We start from the raw sequence: 23,468 nt of genomic DNA, 5'->3' as shown, positions 1-23,468 counted from the left end.
TCCGATTGACAGTATATTGTCAGAAGCAGGAGTTATGCCGTTGAACTATAGAAGAGAATTAATCCTGCTAAGATATGCAGCTTATGTTCTGGCCTCCCCAAGACATACAAATTTTGTTTTCCTTTATTAACACAGTTTGGCTGAACAGTTTCAGAGGAGACCCACCTTTTCTAGATCAGCTGGAATAAGGAGAACGGAGATCTGTGGAAGCTATGGTATTGATCTGCCAGAAGTTCTCCCGGTCTCCAGAAGAGAAGTCCCGCCGTAGTTGATGTCTACGGTGGAAGACCGAATAGACTTGAAAGAGAAGATAGAACAGGGATTACCAGACGTATATATTTCAAATGCTTTTCGATTACTGATTGCAGAATTTAAAAATTTCACCCATATATTCACTGACGGGACTGAGAACGGCGTCGGAAGCTCATTAGACGTAAATGACAAATCCCACTTTTGGGGCTTATCTGCAATAGCCCAGTGTCTACACAGCAGAGTTATATGCAATTGCAGCAAGCTCTTCGTTATGCATTACATTACAACAAAGAGAAAGTGCTTTTCTCCTCCGATTCCTTAAGTGCAATTACCGTTTTAAGGAATGCCTTCACGCATGATGCACTTGTTCAGAATATTTTGGCAGCATTTAAAAAAAATCTTAAAGATAACTGCAAACAGTGCATCTTGATATGGACACCTGGCCATCTCGGTATTCCTGGTAATGAAACAGCTGATAAAGCAGCCAAATAAGTGGCAAAAAGCAAACAAATCGACATTTCATTAGTTCAACTAGATGACCTTAAAAATTACAGTAAAAGGGTCATAAGAAAGAAATAGATAAGGAGGTGGGGTGCGCTTACTACGAGGCTTAATTGTATTAAGAATACCTCGCTTCCTATTAAAACAAAATACAGTTTAACTCTTTGAGAACAAGTAGCTCTTACAAGACTTCGAATAGGTCACACCAGACTTCTTCGACTTATATGCTAGCAGAACAGAGACCAATATGTGAAAGCTGTGACACATATCTCACAGTGAAACGCATAATAGAAGAGTGTACGTTGTATAGAGACCTCAGAATGAGGCTCAGTCTAACCAGCCAATTGGCACATGATTTATCATATAATGAGTAAAGAGAAAAGAAAATGATTGAGTTTCTCAGAGGAAGCGGTTTATTGAAGCGATTATGACTCATTCATTATCATAAATAATTCATAAAATCAATTTAATTGTTTCTGTCTTTTTGACTGTTAATTTATTGTATTTTTAACTGTGAATTTTGCTTTCTCCAGTATTGAGTTTTGGTGTTTTTTAGTGTAGTTGACAAATTATTTAAGGATGTGTTTTAACAGTTGCGGCCCTTTTACACCCGATTTGATAATTTAACGACATTTCTTTAGAAATGGATACCAAATTTTAAGTGAAAAGGGCCCTATACACCCTTGTCATCTAACGTTTGTCTGGGTTTTTATAGTTTTGTGACAAATCTGTTTTTCCGGATGATGTGTTTCACTAGACTGGCATTTGACCAACTCACTTTCACAGGAGAGGGAATGTTTTTTTAATTTGTGACGAGGGCTAATGACCATAGCAGTCGATGCACACTATTTTCTTGAAAAAAAAAATTATTTATTTATTTTTTTCCAATATATTCTATCTCTTTAGCTTAAATTTGAGAGAAAAAAACAAATTATCAAACATACATTTAATAATATTAAAAAGTAAAATAATTTATACATTACATATGTATCTTTTCAAAGTCAGAATATAAATACATACATTACATTCATATAAACCTGGAAATTACCTTTACCTTTTATTGTGATAATGTCATAATTATAATGTTGTAATATTTAAAATTATTATTATAATCTAATAATTTTATAGGAAAAAATTTCTTTAATTACATTTAGAATGAGCAAACATTAAAATATTCTCTAATAATTTTATTTAACAAATAAAAAATGAATTTACAGTTAATATTAGAAACAATGTTAGAATAATATACAAATATTAAATTCAAAATATAATAATTAGCAAAATAGCTAACATACATTTAATATCAAATATTACAGTAACAATAATTTGTATATTACATAATTCGTTGTTTTGTGATATACGTACGAACATTACATTCATATAACATTTTTCATTTATCTTTACTTATATGTATTTTATATATACATTTCAGTATATATAAAATATATACTGAAATGAAACGACTAGCACTACATAGGGAATCTTGGAGAGCTGCATCAAATCAGTCAAGTGACTGAAGACAAAAAAAAATCTAATAATTTTATACGAAAAAAAAAACTGAAATTAAAATTACTGTGAAAAACAAAATCAGAATCAAATAATAAAATATCAGATCATATTAAAATTATATCCAATAGGAAAAAGAGTTACAATATTAAAAAGATACGAATTCGAAACTTATCACATAAGCCTAAACAGATGAGTCATAAAATATTTACTATAGTCCAGCGTCGATGATGGCTTTCTGCTGATTGGTAATGTCTTTTAAATTTCATAAACTTTTCATAACACATTTCATAACCTTTCTGTATTCTCAATTTCCTGATTTCAGTAAATATTGAAATTAGAGATTGTCCAAGTGTTCTCAGTGCGATTTACAATCGTGTATATTTCTTATGTTTCCAAATATCTAATTTAGACCATTCCATATCCATATAATAATTCTTTAATTTTTTTCTAACCTGGTTCTTGTTTTGCAACAATTGTAATTCTGCCGGTAGTGAATTTATTAATTCAGCGATTCTTTTTTCTCCCGCTTACTTGCCATAATAATTTGAGTGTCTTTGTACAAAGTAATGTCTATTCCTCGGCTTATAATTAATATTCTGTATCGATCTAAATTCATCTTTAAAATAATTTCTCGATAAATCAGTGAATTTTGCTAAACATTTCAGTCATTATACATAAAGTATTTGTTTGTATGTTATTAAATAAAACTTTAAATATCCTGTTTACAGTATTTTTTAGAGGCTTTGTTATATAATCTGGAGCCAAATAGTACAAATAAATCCCATAATAAAAACAGCTCTGAATTAGAGAGAAATATATTATTCTTTTAATATACATTTGAAAAAGTAATTCTTTCACATTTAAATAAACTCTCATAATTCTATTCAGTGATTTTATATGCGTTTTATATTTTTCATATCGCTATCCAAATATTCCTAAATATTTAATATTATCAACAAAATCTAACAATCTACAATGACAGAATAGGCCAACTAGATAAACATTCTTGTGAGTGACAGATTAATTTTGATTCTAAATTCATATCCAATGAGAATCTTGAATTTTTAAATACTATCACTTTAGTCTTTTGTGCACTTATTTTTATTGAGTTATTAAAAAAGAATTTCACAGCCAAGTCTATGTCATCTTGAATCGATGTCAGATCAGCTGTTAGGTTAGTATATACCAGATACAGTATATTATCATCAGCAAATTGCTTCAGGTTACTATTAAACTTCACGCTGGCCATATCATTCATATAAAAATTAAACATAGTCGGAGAAAGAATGCTCCCTTGTATTAGACCACATGTCTGATCATAATTTTGCTAATATATTTGCCTAACTGACACATAATTTCCTGTCTTTAAAATAGTTTTCAAAAAATACATATAGTTTACCCCTTATTCTTATTTTCTTAAGTTTTTCTAACATAATGTTATAATTTATCAAATCAAATGCCTTGATTAAGTCTGTGAACACAGCAATTACATATTTATTCTCATTCAATGCACTATTTATGTCATTTGTAAGTAGTTCCGGTAAATCTATAGTTGAACTTTTCTTAATAAAGCCACACTGGCCTTATTCGCAATATCAAGATACCTATTCAGCTGTTCACACACACAATGTTCCATTATTTTTGTTAGTACAGAAATTGAACCCACTTGCCTACAACAGTATACATTTTGTTTATTTCCTCTCTTATACAAGAGTCTCAGGTGAGTTGTTTTCATTAATGTTGGTATCGAACCAGTGTTAAAAATTCCTCTTATTAAATGCATCAGTATCATTTTCAGGTAGAATATATTGTTTTTTGTATCTTTAGGCCTAATTTTTTCCGGTCCAGCTGGGGATTTATAATTTAATTTATTGCTGATTGTAAAAGTTTTTCATTAATCATTTTAAAATGCATACTTACATATTCTTCTGCTAAGTAATTGCCTTGAACCCTTTTATCATTCATTTCAAGTGCTTCTCCTTTCATTTCTGTTAAAATGTCTTCTATCATATGTTTAAATCTCTCTTTGAATTCTGTTTTTTCTCATATATCTTAATCGTGTTTTAAGTTAAAATTTTCTTTAATTATTTCCGATACTGTTGGCCTCTTTTTCTAATTAATAAATTGATTAATAATATTCAATGATTTCTTTACAGCTTTAAAATTTTCTGTAAATTTTTTATGATAATATTCTCTTTTTGCTGATCTCAACATGTATGTGACCTCATTCCTAACTCTTTTAAACAAATCTTTTAGGGGAGGTTACGGAGGGGTTCTTTGGCCGTCCTGTGCAGGTGGTCGAATTTCTCTTAAACGCGGGGGGAGACCCCGATCGGTTATATCCTACAGGACTATTAGCAGGTGGGAGCCAACTGCCACGGCATCCTAGGGCGACTGATGTGCTGCTTAACGGCGGTTCCGGTTGCCCCGGGGGTGCATAAATAAAATAAGGGAGACAAAAAAAAGAAGGAAATACGGGATTGTGAAGCCGATCTTTTTTATTAATTTATTGTGTTCTATTTATTTTTAATTTTAATATCAGGACCCTTTACACCCTGTAAGTGTTTTCAGTGTTTGTGCTTAAATGTTTTCTTTATTTTGTTGTTTTTAAATAAAATGTAAGGGCTCTTTACACCCTTACATATGACGAACCTGATGGTGATCTAAACTTCTTTTAAGAAATGTGAGGACGGCTAATGACCTTAGAAGTCGATGCCCGCATAACAAAAAAAATAATAATAAAAAAATTAACTTAGTAGTTACACGAATTCACAAATTCAACTTCGTTAAAAGTTTTAGATACCAATGTATAACGTGTAGTTAAAACCATCTCAAATGAAAATATTCCGGACAGTAGGAATAAAATATTAATCTATTTAATAAAACACCGACTTTTTACGGTTAGGATAATTGTGAAAATATTCATGACCTATAAATACTTGATTTTGAGAAAGATAATACAGAAATGTTCAAACTAATTTGCTGAAACAATACAAATTATTGAAATATAAATAAAAAAATGATATCGCAATTATTTAAGGGAAATAAGTAAAACACTTTAGCACAAGAAAAAATATTCGTCAGTCTCGAACCTAGATAGTGGTGCATTTTGATATATATATACATATATATATATATATATATATATATAAAATAAAATTTTCATAAAATTTAATTCTCTTTAATAATATATAGTATCGTTTTCATCATCTACTCCTCTGATATTAAATATATGTGTATATATTATATATCTTCGAAATGTTTTATGAATACATTTATATTCCTGGAATACATTCTTAGAAATCTCCTTCAGTTGATTCGTCTCACTACTGATGACGTCATCGCGGTCCTTATATCGTCTTCCTTTCAACAAGCGATTTTAAGTGAGAAAACTAGTATAAAATTATGTTTGAAGTCGATTGATTATGGTAGATGTTCTAAAGGCTCCAAAACTGCCTATCAGCCACAAGAACGGTTGCAGTGGTAAGTCAATCGGAATCACCAAAAGACTGGTGTCTTCAGTTTGAGGATAGGATGCTCCAGAGATATTATATGTCAGTGAAAGTCATTGACACTGATCAATAATGGCAACAATTTGGATTTTAATGTTTGAGATCACTGCGAAAGGTGTGGTAATTTATCACCGATATTCCAACTTTTAACGCTATTTTCACAACAGGGTACTTCAAAAGACACTCAATATTTTCATTATCGGTAGCTGACAAGAACACTAGCTATGAATATCATCACACCTAACACGATCCTTACGAAAACACTTGTGACACTCGAAAATTAGTGTTTTCTTTGCAACACATAACGTACTGCATCAGTTTCCTAATTACAGGTTAAATATTTCCTCGGTATAAAGCGAAAAATATATTTTCACTCGCAAAATGTCCAGAAGTATAAATAATCTAATGGAAATATTATGTCTTAGCTAATAAAAATATTTTTTCTCTGCCACGTATAGTAAAAGAATAGGGAATGTAAAAATGAAAAACAACGTGCACTTCACATCTTTTTTAAAGAGAAATGGAGGATTTTTTTCAATAAAGAGAGTCGCATTACAAAGATTCTTTTAAAAAGAGGAACTTTACGATCTTTTACGGTCATTTAAAAAAAATTTTTAATTGTAAAATGTAAAAGATAGAAAATGTTTCCTCAATATTTTACTGTGTACATACCAATGAAACTCTTCATCGCGTAATATCTACGCTTAAAGAATGTTTTAGACGACGGTTTTTTAAAATCGCAATATTGAAACGTTCAACCGATCGTAATTTTAAGTTCAGATTCTGAATTATATTATAATCGATTTTAATGATAACCGATTTTATTAATGTTTACTAGAATAAATTATAAATCGATGATAATTTACACGCTATTGTTACGGTCAGGTACTTACTTTTTATATACTTTTGTCTTGTAAATTAAAATTAATTGAACTTTCTCTTGATTAAATATATATATTAAACTGTATTTTTGAGTATATGTTATGAATCTCTGACGATATTTTTTTTGTTATCATACCCTTTATGCACGAACAAAATTCTTTATTGGAAACACAATTCTGATTTCTATTTAAAATGCAGTTCTTTATCGGTTGTTATTCTTTGTTTGAAATACTTGAAATGACTTGAAAGAGCTATAATATAGGAAAACAGATTGTAAGGAAATAAAATAACATGAAAACTAAATTTTATTAATCATTATATGATTGCAATAGTCGGATCAATGTAGCCTTATCCAATACGTAAACTGTAATAAAGATATCTTTTGACTCAAAAGAAGGCATAAATATAACTTTCATATTTTTTAATACGATACAAATAAAATGTACTTTCAATGAAATACTTTAAGAATAGTAGAAAAAATTACCAGCGAGATTTTAAAAAAACCCGAAACAAAATTAAGAGAATCTTATATTGAAAATGCCATTTTTGCGTTTAAAGAAAAAGAAATTAACGAAAAAACCAGAATATTTGTTATACTGATATTTTATTTTTCTATTATTTTTTAGTTTTTTACTTTTTCTATCCTTATCAATATTTACCTTTATTTTTTTAATATAATAATAGATCGTAGAGCATATCTAATATTGCCTTATACAGACTATAAAAGTACAGTGAACCTTAATTTTTTAACGTCATAATTATACATTCTTCTGGATTTCATCAAGAAGAATTACTCCCATCTTCTTGTGATGACTAATTATTCTGTTTTGCAGAAGTTATAAAATAAACTTATAAAAGAACAAGATAAAATCTAGATAAAAAAAATACCCGTAATACGATGGAAAACATTTACAATTTTCCATTCTTCTTTATAGTATTTCGTTTATGAAGTTGCCGCCAAACTATAAATAACCACCACCACCGATTTACTAATCCTTAATTTGGTTCCCACGGTCGGTGTCAAACTTTAGAGACAATATTTAAACAATTACAAAAATATTTTTTTGTATGTTTTTTTTTAGTGGAATTAGTTTTTGAGTCGGTTTTACTATTCAAAAGGTTTTTTTGATTAATTTTTTTAATTAAAATAAAAAAAAACGCACTGTTGTGAAAAAGCGGTTTGTAATCCAAAGATGTGAAACATCTCGATAATAATAACAAAAGGAAAGCAGAGAAACGATGTAGACTATTACCGAAAGTAAAATAAGACTGTCTAGAGCAGGTAAGTCAAAGAGCCATATTAAGTATTATATATTAAATCGCAGGCCGCAAAACAAAAAAAAAAAATGGAAATAACGATGAAGCATAGCTTTAATTATAAACAAATCTATACATACAAAATAATAATACACAGAATATAAACATATAAAAAAATACATATGTATGTAGGGAAGTTTCTTTTTTTTCAATTTAACATTATTTAAATAAAATAATATTATTAATTATTTTTAAGAAACTTACCAACGTTTGCCATTAACCAAATTTTCAAAATTTGGTGATCTTAATCTTTCCCCAGTTTTATTATTTTTTAAAGTGGAAAATAGTTGTATGCACAAATATGTGCTACCGAACATAGATAAAATACGTTTAATTGCTAATAACACACTGGTGTTAAATAATTTTAATTGATGATAAATAATTATAGAAATTTTTAATCCCAACATCCATATATTTTTGTTTCAATACGGAATCGCACTGAATTTCGATTAGTTCCAGTTGTAAGTTTTCATCAGCAGTTTCAACATCAACGGACAAAGAAGAAATAAATAATTGAAATTGATTTTAACATTTCTTGAAGTCCAAAAATGTAAAATGTAAATCCATAAAATACTATAACGTCTAAAGTTATATCGGTTGATATAGGCCGTTTTCATCTATTCTCGTAACAAGAAAAAAATTATTAAAAAAATGAAATAATTATTGGAAGCATTTTTTTTTTACTCGTCGTACTTTTTGAAGCAACAAATCTTGTGTAGAAGTTGAGAAATATTTTAATAAACCACAAAAGATTTATCTATTTTTTTGCAAATAACTAAACTAATGAAAAGTTTTGGAAATTTTAGTATATTTTGGAGTTAAAAATATTAATCATATAAAGAACCTGCTTTGTGAAGGATTATATTATTAAAGATTACGAATGTATTTGTAAGAAAACTTGTATTAATCGAAAAGAATCTAATTAGTCTGAGATATAGAAAGTAAAGGAAGTTTCTATGTATAAAAATATAAGTTTTTACCCAAAAATTGTTTTCTTCAGCAACGAGTAACTGAAACTATAAATTATTCGGTTCATTATACTTCTCGCATCGATTCTGGTAGTTCATTAAAAAAATACATTTGTACAAAAGTTTTTTTTCAATTACAAAAACGGTTTATAGAGAATGACGGATTATTTTATCGATTTTTTGACTAAATTAGCTTTGCCCGACGAATGCAGGAGCAATTTCTTTTGTTGCCTGTAGAGTAGCAAAACTACCTCGTGAACTATGCGAAATGTACTCATATAGTGTATTCAGTGTATACTCATTATTGTATACCGATCTGAAAAAAAATATCTATTTGCTTTTTATATACAAAGTTTTGGAAAGCTTCTGTAGAGTATCATGCAATTTATTTTCTGCTTTTCTAACAGAAAAGAATTTTATTAAACTATGCATAATTTTATTAAACATATATCCTCACTTTATGGACGGGTGAACGCATTAATGCGCTCACCCATGGGAATAGAAGAGAAGAGATTTATTTTACATATAAATACCTTTGGTATATATAAATCGATTGATAAATCACCTGTAGAGGGACGCGAAGAGATGTGTCTTCGCAGAGAGATTGGGAGCAGTCGGGTATCGAATCGACGTAACAATGCTTCCAGGAATCTCTTCTCTTCACCGCATATGGAGGTGGGTAGTAGAAGCGAAATAGAAGCGGTAGTAAAATATCGGATCGTCATTCTTCTTACACTTTTGGAATAATATCGGGTGAAATCTCTACCACACCGCAGCTCAGTAAAGATCAGTCAGCTTGCACGACCTGTGATATGGAAGCTTCACTTCTCCAGTCGACTCTCCATCGGGCGAAAACGTTTTTAGTCTAATGCCACGAGGTGTTTACTTTAATAGTGAACTATTTATTAAAAATAACAAAGAACAGTGTAGCCGTCAACAGTGCGTAGAAAGAAAAATTATGAATTTAAAGATCCAGCGACCATTATCTGGATCAGGAAATCATTTTTATATTTCTTAGTTTATTTATTAGAAACTTTAAAAAAGATATAAGAGTTATTGTATTTATAAGTCGATCGAAAAGTTATCGGGTTAAAATCATCTTACCTGTATTATAGAGGTTTTCCCGACTCCAGGTGCTCCTAAAAGAATCACCTTGACAAGATCCATCGAGTCAGGACTTGTCTCCGGTAAGGACAATGCACTTCTATCTAGCCGGGTCCCTGCCCTTCTTTCCAGGTAGTCCAAATCCAGTTCTTTAACATAAAAAGAAAAACAGAATTATGTTTTTATTACTATGTTTAAAATAAAATACAGAATAATTACTTTAAAATTGAGTGAGCAATACTGTATTCTGATTTCGCAGTTAGAAATCAGTGCCAGGGCGACAAGATTTACAGATCATATTATACACGACACCAACCAGTGCATAAGGTAAATAGAAAGTTAAAAAAAAAACATCGGATTCGCAACGTTCATGTAACTATAGGCAACAGGTAAATAAACGCCTAGCTTGTAACATATCGTCCGAATTAAATTTCCAAAAAACTAACGATATTAGCTACCAAACAAGCAAGATTATTCTTACGACCTATTTAGTAAAGATAATGGCAGCCGCTTTTACTACAAGTCCTTCTGAAGACGGTGAACATCACAACACAACTCTAACGATTGGCAATCAGCAACAATAAAAAGGTGTACGGAATGTACACTGAAAAATAAGCAAATGTGCTTTCGCAATAAGTAACGCTTAGTACTACGCCAAAATATTTTCAGTGAAAAGTACTTGTGACAAATGTGAATTTTAATTGTCACAAATAATACATTAGAGAGAGTTGAAAAACAATCGGTAGTATTTTTCTCCTTATTCCGATTCAGGAGGTCCCGTTCCACTCCTCTTATTCCACTCTCACGAAATAGTACGTTTGTGCTTAATTAAATCTTCCGATAATAAAATATATCAGAATTTCTTTTTCGTAATTTCCACGACGAGTACGGCGATTAAATTTCTCAGAAGTAGTATGAATAGAAGATTTGCCTTTCTTACAGCAAACTTTACCGTAACAACATACACATATACTGTTTTAAACCTCCGACTACCAGTCCGATAAAAAATATACTCCCGAGTTAAAACCAATTTATTTTTTATGAAGTACTGATAATTTACTTTAAAAATATTCTTTATCTGAAATTTTAGCTATCTGCTGTTTATAAATTTATTAAATAACCTACAGAACAATAGGAATTAATTAATTAATTAGTTTCACCTACAGAATATTCACGCAAAGGTAAGACGCTAGCGAAGAATACAGGTTAAACAGTTGCTGTATTAAAAAGTTTATTCAGGCATAACTATTTTTCTCGGGTAAGGAGTTTTGATTCGATACGGTCAAATCTGCTGCTCCTGTAAGTCTGCGGTTACGCGTGCTTGTTGTGTTCGGTGGTGGTAGCGACGCACATCGGATAGTATAACCTCTGGCGACTCTTTTCTCAGCAGTTTAACAATTCTACCGAAAATAATCGCTTCTCTTTGACCTCGGACAATACACCGTACTTTCTATATAGATACACAAAATATCAGAATCTTATTTTTCTGTAGGTAAATAATAAATTTAACCGTTTAACTAACCCAGAGCGGGGTTATAATGAAGAATATTTATTATATCAACATTTTTCTTAGTTTTATAAATTATAATTTTAACCTTAAAACCCACAACCGTTAATTAAATAAAAGTATATAATTTGAGAAGTATAAGAAATTCTACAGTTAAATTTCAAAAAATTAGATTACTTGTTTCTACCCGAGTACTCAAACTGTGCATGAAGCGACAAATTTTATTAGATATTCAGAAGCGCTAAAAAATTTATCGAAGATTGTAACATAATATTAATAGCTTGTAGAACATCTGCCGACTATATTTACTGTCCAAACGTAAAATTAACCTATAACTCAATCGAATAAGAAAAAATTTACAAGTAATTCAATGAAAACCATTTCTCTTCAATTAAACTTCGTAAACAAAGCTTTATTTTCAAGCGCTTCCATTCGCTATACATAAAATTAACGCGAGCTTTTAACCTTTAATTTCTGTAAATATTAAACACAAAATATTTAAGTTTATCGTTTCGAAAATTGAAACTTTATTAATACAGTAAACGGTTTCAGAAAACAATAAACTGTAATTAACACGAAATGAAAAGTTTCACGACAATGTAACTTCGATCAATCTTTGGTTATTAATGCTTCAATACGTAAACGAGGATCGATAAAATAGTTAGTGGTTATATGCATTTAGTGAAGAAAATTTCATAATTTTTTCAGGAAAAATGTTTGGGAAATGTACGAAAAATAATTTCTGAAAACTAAATAAACAAGATAAGAGACTTTTCTTTTAACCCCTGCGGTAAAAAGGCTTCGAATAAAAAGATTACCCGATGACCTAGTAGATTATAGGACAAAGTCCTATAATCTACTAAAGGTCCTAAATCCGATTTAAAGGTTTAGTATAAACCAGGGATAAACGTAAAAGGAAAAGCATACTAAAGCACAGAAGTTAAAGATGCGGTGGTTATTCTTGTAAAGAAACTTTTCAGATAAAGTCAATCTGCAAATGTATCTAAAAAAAAACTTACGGGAATTGAAAAATGTAATAAGCTGAGTAATAATAAATGAAAACAGTTAATTTTGTCGTTTTTATTTTAAGAAGCTATAGATTTTTTTAGAAATATATATGTGAATTCAACCGTATTGCAAATGCATTACACTTTTGCTGAATTAACAGTAAAAAAAAAAAAAGAAAAGAAGTCGAAGATGCAGTAGTAGGCACTTTCCATAAAAGGAAGGCAATGTTATCTAACCTACAGCATGAAAGGATTCCATTTTATGCATTTTTCTCCTTTTTTTTTTAAAGGAAGTCGTTTATATTACTCTCAGATACACACAATGATCACCAACACGCTGAACCTCTTCTCATCTTTCCACCTCCAGTTTTATCAGTAGATAGAACAATTTTAGAAAGAAATACACGAACTTCGTAATGCTTCATTGTATAATAATATTAGTGCGCTTATTTCGGAAATTCGTGTTTACATTGCCATAAAATAAGTGCGTGTATTTCTAATACCCAGTTTTTAGACCGAGTAATAGTTTTAGTATAGAAAAAAAATAGATTAAGACGAATAATAATATTCAATATTTTGCATACGTTTTCACAATATTTTCTTGGATTAAAATACAGGTATAAAAAACGTTAACCCTATTTATGCCAGTTAGATTGACTTAATGTTGCTGGATCTTAAGGCGCCCTTATCGACGAAATCTAAATAAAATATAATTATAGTTTTGCAAGAAAAGAATAACAAAATACAATAATTATATTAATTAAATAACAGATAACAAAAAATTAATAATACTAACATAAGAAAGGTTGAAATAGTAGTTTGATAAAAATAGTACTTAAAAGATGAATTGCCAAGAAAATAAATTATATAGTCGATGGATGAAGCCAATTAATTGATGTGTGGCGGAGTGGTAGCGCCTCGGTCTTTCATCCGGAGGTCTCGAATTCGAATCCCGGTCAGGTATGGCATTTTTTACACGATACAAAATTCCATTACCATATCCCAGGCGCAAGCTTCAAACTTATGTAGTGATATCATCAAGCAAAAAAAACCACAGTAACAAAAAGAATAAATCCTTTTTGTTAAAAATAAATAAAGATGTAATTTCCATAATAATCATAAGTAAAAATAAAATAGCTAATGCAAATAAAAATAAATTTCAGTATATTAATATTTTAATTATAATTAATTTACTTCATATATTTTAAAATAAAATTAAAATATTAAATTCAAATTTATTATGCTATTAATATAATCAACAAAAAACAGTACAATATCGTAAGCTTTTCTTACTCATTATGAAATTGCAATTATCACCGTATATTTTAGGATCGTAATATTTTAATATTGTTGTTAAAAGCAATGAATATTTCATTATAAAAATTTTCATTAAATAATCGCTTAAAAATATTTAGTCGGCAACTTAATTATTGATTTTCGAGAAAACGTCACTTGAAGTTTTTTCAAATGGTCCCCTTTTTATTACAATTCGACAAAAATTGACCGAAACCCGATGATTTTTAATTAAAGTATATACCCGTGTACCACGCGCATCACTTTGCCCGGAATGACGGTTGAAAAAATATCCTGCACGTCGTATAGGAATTTTAGGATTTCACATTGATGATAATGATATAATCGTTAAACTCATATACATTAATCGATCTTTACATACTGCTTTGTTTTGACTAAGAACCTACATATAGTGAAATAAAGTGATAAGGATGAAACAAAAACACTGGGCTACGAGTAATTACCGGTATTAGAAAATTAAACTATTATCTACGACATGGTACAAGATTTAACGGAAGCCGTCCTTTGTATTTCTCTCGTTCATAGGCTACTCATATTTTATTCGAAAGCATTTTTATCGATAATTTTGGAATAATTTTATGATAAAAGTTTCGTGTATAATATAATATGGGCGAAAAAAAAATTGCGTTCATTCACTGTAGCAAAAATGTTATGATATTGTTTGCGCAAAGGAGCATAGAAATAAATCGTGCTACAGACGGAAAAAAATTGATATAGTAGAATCCCGAATCGGTGAGTGGGCTAAAGAAAGAATATGAACTTCTCGTAGCCGATAAGAAAACGAGAGATCATTTCTGCGGAAAAACGCAAAGTATCCGGAAATAGAAGAAAAACGTGCAGCGCATATATTAAATGTATACGCGATATATGTATCGGTTTGGATACGTGATTTCTGCAGAAATGTGTCAGATGAGAGCCCTAGAAATCGCCGATGAATTTAACATCGTTAGGGATGAATTTAAAGGTAGATCGGTCTATCTAAAGGAAGTCTGAGTACGCCGATTTTTTTGCCTCCATAGTTTTTTATTTCGAAGGACAACACTAACACAACGGCTACCAGAAACCGCTGTGCTACGAAGATAAACAGACGAAGTTTCAAACATGTCATAAGTTTCCAAAAAGAAACAATTATTCCCTACTTCAAATCGAAAATGCGGACCAGACACCAGTGACTTTCGAAATGCCATTGATAACAACAATTGAAGGGTTAGGGGCAGAGAGTTTCAGTACGAACTGCCGGCTACGAAAAATAACGTCGCGCGGTGAAACTACTAAGTTAAAATACTTTCCGACGGTAAATTAAGTTTTAATTATTCCGGTTAACTGGAATTTCTAAAAAAAAAATTATATACAAAACAAAATAACTAGTTTTAGCTGTGTGCATTTATTAAATATTTTATTAGTTCTGTAAATACATATCTTACATTATAATTATAAAATTAAAAAAAAATTGAAAGAAAAATTATCTTTTGACATACTTGTTACAAATATTATTGTTTAAATAAATCTAGTTTTAAGATGTTTATCGGTCAATAAATGAGGTTTTTAATAGTGGAAGATTCAATCGTTTATCATCAGTGTAGGGTTGAAAATAACCATTTTAACAACGTAGCTAAATGTTTAAAAAATAATAATTATTGGTAATTATTAAAATAAAATTTAAAAAAAGAAGAAAATTGGCGACACTGAATTTTGGATTCTGTAAAACGAATTTAAAATCTAAATTATTTTAACTTAGCCTATTTTTACAACTTTTAAAGAAAAACCAAACCGGTTATATTTTTGTTCATCACGTAAAATATATTCGGTTTACAAAAAGACGAAGTTTGAATTAAAGATAAAAAAATGTCCTAAATTTCTTTTTCTTTTACTTTTATGATTGTAAGTGAAGTAACAGGTCTTAATAAAATAGCAAGTTTTTTATAAAAGGGTATAATAAAAAAATTAAGAAACTAAAATATATTGAAATAAAAACTGTAAATTATGTAATATTATATTAGTTACAGTTTTGTAGAGAGCTATGATTTTTCTTAAAAATACCACCTTGTAAGAATTTAGTTATTATTATTATTATTATTATTTCCTAAAATATCATTAAACCTAAATAGACCGCGTAGCGAGAATTCCCGTTTGTAGTGTATAAATGCCAAATATGGATTCGCCTTAAATTCACTCATCTGTTATCGCGGCAGGTAATAAATTATTACCACAATGAATGTTAAAAAAACATATGACTGTTTGTCGAACCCGTTTCAACATCAAATTTATATTCATCGATGTAAGAAAACTTATAATGACCTCGTTATTTACAAAATAGTTTTCTACAGACTTGACATGGAGATTAACAGCTTTCATCGGTCAATTCTAATTTTGACATCTCAAGCGTCATCCGCGACCTAAAAAACCGATACAAATTTTCTTTTAAATCTTTCATGAAAAAAATCTCTTTAAAACAATAAATATTAATCTTTTGCAAAAATATACTTTTCACCACCTTTTTCTGGTAGTGTGATCAGATTTTGTTATTTTGACAGGTTATTTATCAAACAGTTATTTTATAACTATGGAGGGGATAGTGAAGCAGGCTACTTGTATCAGAACGTTCTTCTCGGTCGTACAGTAATAAAAAAAACCCTCAAGTTAAAGATGATTTAATACGCGTTTTACAAAGCTACACGTGACATTTTTCTCAAAAAAGAATATTTTTCTATTTTTTTTTTTTTTTTGAAGGCGAAAACGCTTTCGCGTTATCATCACCCGGATTAAAAAGGTATCATAACGAATTAAAATAAGAGTAATATAATAATAAAAAAAAATAAATAAATAAAAATATATAAAGTTCAACTAAATAACTAAATATAAAACTTTCCTAACTCCGAGAGGGGGTGTAAAGGGCCCCTTCGCGGATAACAGAAAAAAGACCAACACAAAATCATAAGATATAAAGAAAAAATAGACACATTACAAACTTTTCCAAAACAGAAACTATACGCCACAATATTAAATTTTAGGTATAAAACCAACACGATGCAAAAACAGAAACATCCGGTCCTAAACTTCATTCTCATTGATAAAAAATTTGCGGATATTTCAGAGCAATTTAAATTTACGACGCAACGTCAGATAACAAATGTAATCCACACGTATGTGGTGCACAGTCATGCTGAGTCCTGCTGAGATCAGATATTCGTGTGTGACTCTGGTATACTCTTTTCTGGGATACTGACATTGGAGATTTTTCTGTGAATATTTTCTCCGTTACTTGAGCGTTACTCTGGGGGCCACCACTGCCACGCTGTAGTGGGAACCCAACTGCCGCTGAGGGGAAGCCCGGTATGATTTCAATGGACAAGTCGCAACTCCCCAACTTTTCCGGAGAACATCCCAACCCCGTAGGGGAAGACACCCGCCTTGTGACACTTCCGGTCGCCACCACCCCCATATCAGCCCAGATGGGCTTTAACGGGAGTCGTCTATCACCCTCTGACTTTTTACATCTCATAGGAATAAGCCAGGCTTTGTTAGGATGCCACCGATGTAAATGCCTCGGTAGATATTTACACCAGTGATTTTTAACCTCACGTTTGCCTTCGCTGTAGGCCTAGCCTGGACATCTTGAATGTCTTACATCATTTCCCTCTGAACTAGCTAACCGAGTTAGCGGAAGCACGAACCCCGCGCCTAGTTCTACTTTTACTGAGCCAATTCTAGTAAACGTCTCGTAAATTAGAGGCAAATTAAACAACAACATACCACCAAAAATATTGTTCGCAAAAACGAAATTTAGTCCTAGTTCCCTTAGTGAACTCAACCTTTCAGTTCATACCGTTAGCCGAAGATCTGCTTCCGGACCCAACAGCTCTTTTCAGAGCTAACGCAAAAAACGGCCCTTTTCAGGGCTATCTTAGTTATAAATTACAACGAGCCGTCGAAGCCGATCGACGACAGAAGCGGCCCTTTTCAGGGCTACCAAAAATTATTAATTACAACAAGCCGTCGAAGCCAATCGACGACAACAACAGTCCTTCTCAGAAACTACTACAAGGTTATTAAGTGCCACCCTCCGTCGAAGCCATTCGGCGACAATATATATATATAATTTTATTAATTCCTTAACTATTGTTGCGGGAATAAATTGCTTATTTATTTCAGTCTATTTTACCTGTTCTTTTGTTTTTGCATTTCTTACTAGAACTTTATTATAACTGTTGTAAATATATATAATCAAGCTTATATTTTTATTGCTTACATTACCTTTTTAAAATGTAGTTCTAATCATTATTAAGGTGATAATTCCTTTTAAAATTTTTATTTTTCATTATTTTTTTTTATTTTGTCTTTGTCTCTGAATTTCAAATTTGGTATTTTTTGTAATTTAAAATTTCCCTATAATTAGTTCTTAATGAAATAAATAAATCGAAACACTATAATAGGTGACAAGAACTTAGCAGTATAAAACCGATTTCATCAGTGATAAAACGCAAGGTAGGTATCGGTGTTAAGGTGGGATATAAATAAGAAGTCTACTAGTCCTCTGCAAATGTCGGGTAAAGTAGTGCTTTCGTCTTGCAATACTTCTACTTGTTAGCAGTCAATGACTTGTATTCTACTCTATTCGATTCACTTAGAAAGCTAGTAGCTCTTTGTGCTGAATTCTTCATCTATTAAAATATGACATCTGGCAAAGTGTTCGTTTCAAATAGATTTTGCACCACAGAACGATTGAGGCACCTTCAATAATCACTTGCTCATAAACCCTTCGTTAACTCCAAACGTTTAGCAAAACCAATTTACAGTTTAAAAAAGAATTAAAAATTCGATTAAACAATAAAATACTTTTTAGGGTTAATTTTACAAAGTATTATTTACAATTATTTTTTTAAGGTTATTCTTTTTATCGAGTAAGTTTAAAACGAATACCGCAAGATTTACTAAAAATTAATATAAAGCATTAACTATTTTTCTTATTTTGATCGGATCACAAAGTATACTTTTTGTAATACTCTCCCGATTCTTTCATGTATCATATCGACTAAAGTTAGCCTACGGTTTAGAGATAAGCCAGACTAAAAGTTTAAGTCGAGGTTCTAGTTAGGTTAAAGAGACTTTACTATTTACTTAGATTTATTAACCCGTTTAGATCTGACAGGAACAATAAATAAAGTCAACATATTCGGCATTTAAGCGAGAATTGTTTATAAAATTATTTACTTTCTTGCTATATGTGTACGCCAGTAGTAGATTAAGTTAAATTATTAAGTTATATGTGTAGAACATAACAGGAGCTACGGTAGCACAATTCATAAAACCGTACTGGGAGAAGAGGTATACTATGCAAACTAAATAAACTATGCTATTCACGCCGACTCAAACACTATTTGTTCACGATTAAAACAGTCAGTACGTTTCATCTTTCTAATCGCTAAAAATAATCTATTTAGAAAATGGAAAGGGTTAACGAAGAAAGCTGTGAAACTTTATCGTTAAAGTTTTCATCTCTATGTAGAATTTACACTAATGTAATTAGCTGAAAAGGTAAAATGTAATTTAGCCCAAAAGGTAAATGGTCTGCGGTAATTAAAAAAAAATTATACAGTTATTTTTTCTTAATTATTGACATATTAAATAACGTAAGTAGTTAATTTTTTACATCTTAAATAACGCGAGAATATTAGAAATACTATTTGCAGTGTGATTCATTTTAGAAAGCGAGTTGAAGAAACACCAACTCGTAAATTAATGTTAAATATTTTTTTGAGAAATAGGGCTCAAATTCAAAGGAAGAAGAGTTACCTATAAGTTGTACAAGAATCAGGTAACTACAATAAGAGAAGAAAACCAGTTAGGTAGGCTGCAAGACAGAAAGAGGACAACGATTTAGCCCGTCCCTTTTTTAAAATCATTTTTATTAAGAAAAAACAAAACGACTAGAAGAAAAACTGTAGGCAGAAAAACAACGAAGGAATAAAGAAATTAAGATGTTGTGACTGACGGATGATATTGATGTAGTTATTAATTTAATAAATTTACAAAGGAACGATAATTAGAAGTGCAAACGTGCACGAAAGGTAGGAAAGTTGTCGTGAAGAAAAGAATTCTGAAAATAACGGACATAGATATAAGAATTAGAAAGAAATTGTTTAAAATATTTGTGTGGACTGTAGCGTTGTTTCGGTGAATCGTGGGTAAAAGTAAAGCTAGAAAAACAAAGATTAGAAGCTTTTGAGACGTGATGTAACACTACTGTTAACGATTAGGAAGGTTGATGCGAAAAATATTTACTGGAGATTTGATCGACCCTCCAGTATGTATTAGAGAGGTCGATATGATTAGTACGATATGAAGAAGTTTTAATACGAATTTGAGAAGAGTGAATTTTATGAGAAAATCTTGTTAAAAAAAAATCGAGGTAGTATGTGTTATAGATGTTAAGACATGCGTATTCAACAAATTCGGTGCTAAAAGAAGTGTACGGAGTAAAAACAATAAAATAGATAAACGAGAATACGGCAGTTTAAGAACATGTTGAGACTAAGATAATTTCACAGAGTAGAAAGGAGTGAAAAAATGCAACGAAACAGTCAAACGCCTGAACAGAAAAAAAAGAATAAAAAACAATAACGTTTTGTTTTTAATAATTTTTAATTCTTATTGCAATTTAAAAAAGAAATTATAATTGTTCCGTTCCACGCCGATCCGTCCGGTGCTGCGATCTAGTGGGTGCTAGCGCTAACCGGAAAGTTTGCTCGTACTAGCATTCTACGTTAGAATCACGCGCAATGCGTTAGTATTTTTAATTTCGTCCGGATGGACAATTAGTGTTACTCATAGTTACTAGTATTCGGCGCTCGAATCTAATCCAAGGCGGTCACGTCATACTCTTAGTCCGAATTGACTCCATTCTTTGTTCGGATGAACGTTAGCTTTAATGTTTTATTTAATTTTATATTTTATTAATTTTTATATGTAAAGTTATACGTTATATTACGATTCATTTCATTAACTGTGAAGATGACAATTCATTAAACCATTATTCAATAAGCGACAAGGCGTTGTCTTCATTCATCACCTATGAAAATACAGTCCAATCTCGCTCTAAAATTCTACCAATAATATTTGTAATTATGATATAATATTAATATTTGTATTATTTACGTCGTTCAATCGGTCATTTATCGGAAACTAATTGGTATGCAAAGTTTCTTCTCGTTAAATATTTTTAAATAAATTGCATTCGAGCAATCGATCTACAAAAGTCGTATTCTTAATAAATTTGATCGTAATACTCTAGAATAAAAGCAGTATTTCCTTTGTTAATTTGATTTTATTAGTCGAAAAATACTAAAGTCGTGATCAATTATTAATTTAATAATTTTCTTCTTACGTAGGACATTATTAAATATACGGTAATTTAGAGGAATCACTGAAGCGCACAAATTAAGTTCTACGGAGGTCAATTTCACTGTAGAAAGTAACTGCGAGAGTAAGCCGTCTAATTTAATAATTTACTGCGATGTCATTTGCAGAGCGGTCTAATAATATGACGTATATTTACCGAATAAATTGATAACATTTATTTTAAGGACCGCTCTGCAAAGCGTTCCTAAAGTAAAGACCTATTCGTTTTGCTAGTAAATATTACATAAAATCTGAATATCACCTTGTATAAATTAATAAAAATAAGAAAGATTTGCTACTTTTACATGTCGTACTTGTATTAGCTTAAGAATCTTTTATAAGTAAAGGATCCTAGGTTCAATTCTCCGAACCGATAAAAAATCTGTAAACTTAAGTATAGCGATCGAGTCAAATCGGCCTAATGGATACTCGCCTTCAAAGCTCGAACAAATGCAAAGTATTTCTCGACCGAATGAAATAGAGTATCTGTTACTTCGAATAAGTATAACTTGAACGATTCAGTAAATATATAGTCCTATTTACGTTACTAACAAAAAATAAAACATCGTGTATTTATTTAAACGTAAAACCGGATTGACAGGTCAGGGTCACTGTGTTTTTTCTTTTTCTATATATATGCCCTACGATTCATCATACATATAAGCATCATCAAACAAAATTTTAAAATCTTCTAATTGTAAGATAATGAAATCGTACAATTATAATCACAGCCGCTGTTTCATTAATTATTATTCATATTTTATAATGCGACTCTTCGCGGTAGCGAAATACGAAAAATTGAATAAATAAATAGGAAAAGAAATGTAAGGTCACAGAAAAACTGTTTCTGTAACTTCACATAGGTTACAGAAGGTTAGTTGATATATTTCAAAACGAAAACGTCTTAGAGTTGGAAAGGAGACAAATTTACGGCAGAATCCTGAAAATGTAGACAAACTTGGTAGGCGAGCCGTATATTAAGACATCCATATCGAGTCGATTCGGTTACAGTATGGAGAATAGAAATCGTGTAGGTTCATTATAAGAGACGGTATCAGATCGATCGCAAAAGTTTTGCATTTCAAGATAGCCATTGAACTCGAAACTATTGAGAAAATGCTAGCTCGGAAAGTTCTTTAGAAGGTGCTGAAAAGTAATTCGATACGATGGAGTTCCATTTTAAAGACCGAACATAGTTTCATGAAAACGATTTTCAGGGAAGACACGGTCACTGAGAAATCATGGGAAATCCCTTCAAATGACTTCGTCACTCTACGTAAAGAACGATGGCTGGCACCGCAACTGTTTAAGATGTAAATAATTGTGAAATTCATCAAAGAAAAGATATTTATGTTCAGAAGAAAATAATGGTAATAAAGTTATTAATCTTAATTTTGCGGGTATTTTTTCCTTTATGAGTAGGTTTAAGGATATGCGTTCTTAGATTACGATTATGAGTGAATCGGCACAGAAGCCTGTATGAAGTCGGGGGCCGTGGACCGTGGTTGCAGTTAACGGGAATATAGTGCACGTCATAAATCGCTTGATTCGCATCTCTTTTAAAACGTGCGGCCCAAAAAATAGGCTGAGGCAGATATTATTGAGGTTATATTTTTCATTGTAATGGCTTTTAAACCTCTTCGGAATAAAAGTTGTTCCATACGGTATTTATTTATGTTTATACGGTATTTATTTTATATACTATGTATAATAGATAATAATGCCCGTGTAAAAATAATGAATTATAAAAAAACGCAGTAAATATATTGTTACAGTGTTTTTTTTAATGATTTTTTATGAGTTCTTTTATGTATATATATATATATATATATATATATACTCCGCTGTTTAAAATTCAAAGAGATGTTTTTGGAATAATTTATAACTTTAGCGGGATGTAATACGGGTCGACACCGATTTTAAATGTGCAAAGCAGTGAAACGACAGGATAAATGTTTATAAAGTTCTGTCCAGTATATATGATACCAGAGTGAATGTACTGTAGTGTTAAAATACTGCAGATAATAAATTTAGTGGGGTTGTGTATGCTTTAACGAGAAGTGATAAATAAAACTTCAGTTTAGGCCAGAAGATTAAACATTTTAAATACGGTACCGATTTGCATGAATCAAAATTCATTTAAATATTAACTCGTTATTCACATAAATATTTGACTGTGTTAGTACCCTGATTAATC

The 23,468-nt window shown here is 30.6% G+C and overlaps 1 protein-coding gene across 1 annotated transcript in view; it reads right to left on the bottom strand.

Moving 5' to 3' along the window:
• LOC142322823 (ras-like protein family member 10B) overlaps window positions 1-23,468 on the bottom strand; it is a 647,348-nt gene that overhangs the window by 243,590 nt on the left and 380,290 nt on the right. Inside the window, exon 2 of the mRNA XM_075361895.1 lies at window positions 10,046-10,194. Coding sequence (XP_075218010.1) covers window positions 10,046-10,194 — 149 coding nt within the window. The remainder of the gene's footprint in view (window positions 1-10,045; window positions 10,195-23,468) is intronic.

This window comes from Lycorma delicatula, chromosome 4 (genome assembly GCF_047948215.1).
Source record: "Lycorma delicatula isolate Av1 chromosome 4, ASM4794821v1, whole genome shotgun sequence".
Lineage (NCBI taxonomy): Eukaryota > Metazoa > Arthropoda > Insecta > Hemiptera > Fulgoridae > Lycorma > Lycorma delicatula.
This window is presented reverse-complemented; position numbering and strand designations above follow the sequence as displayed.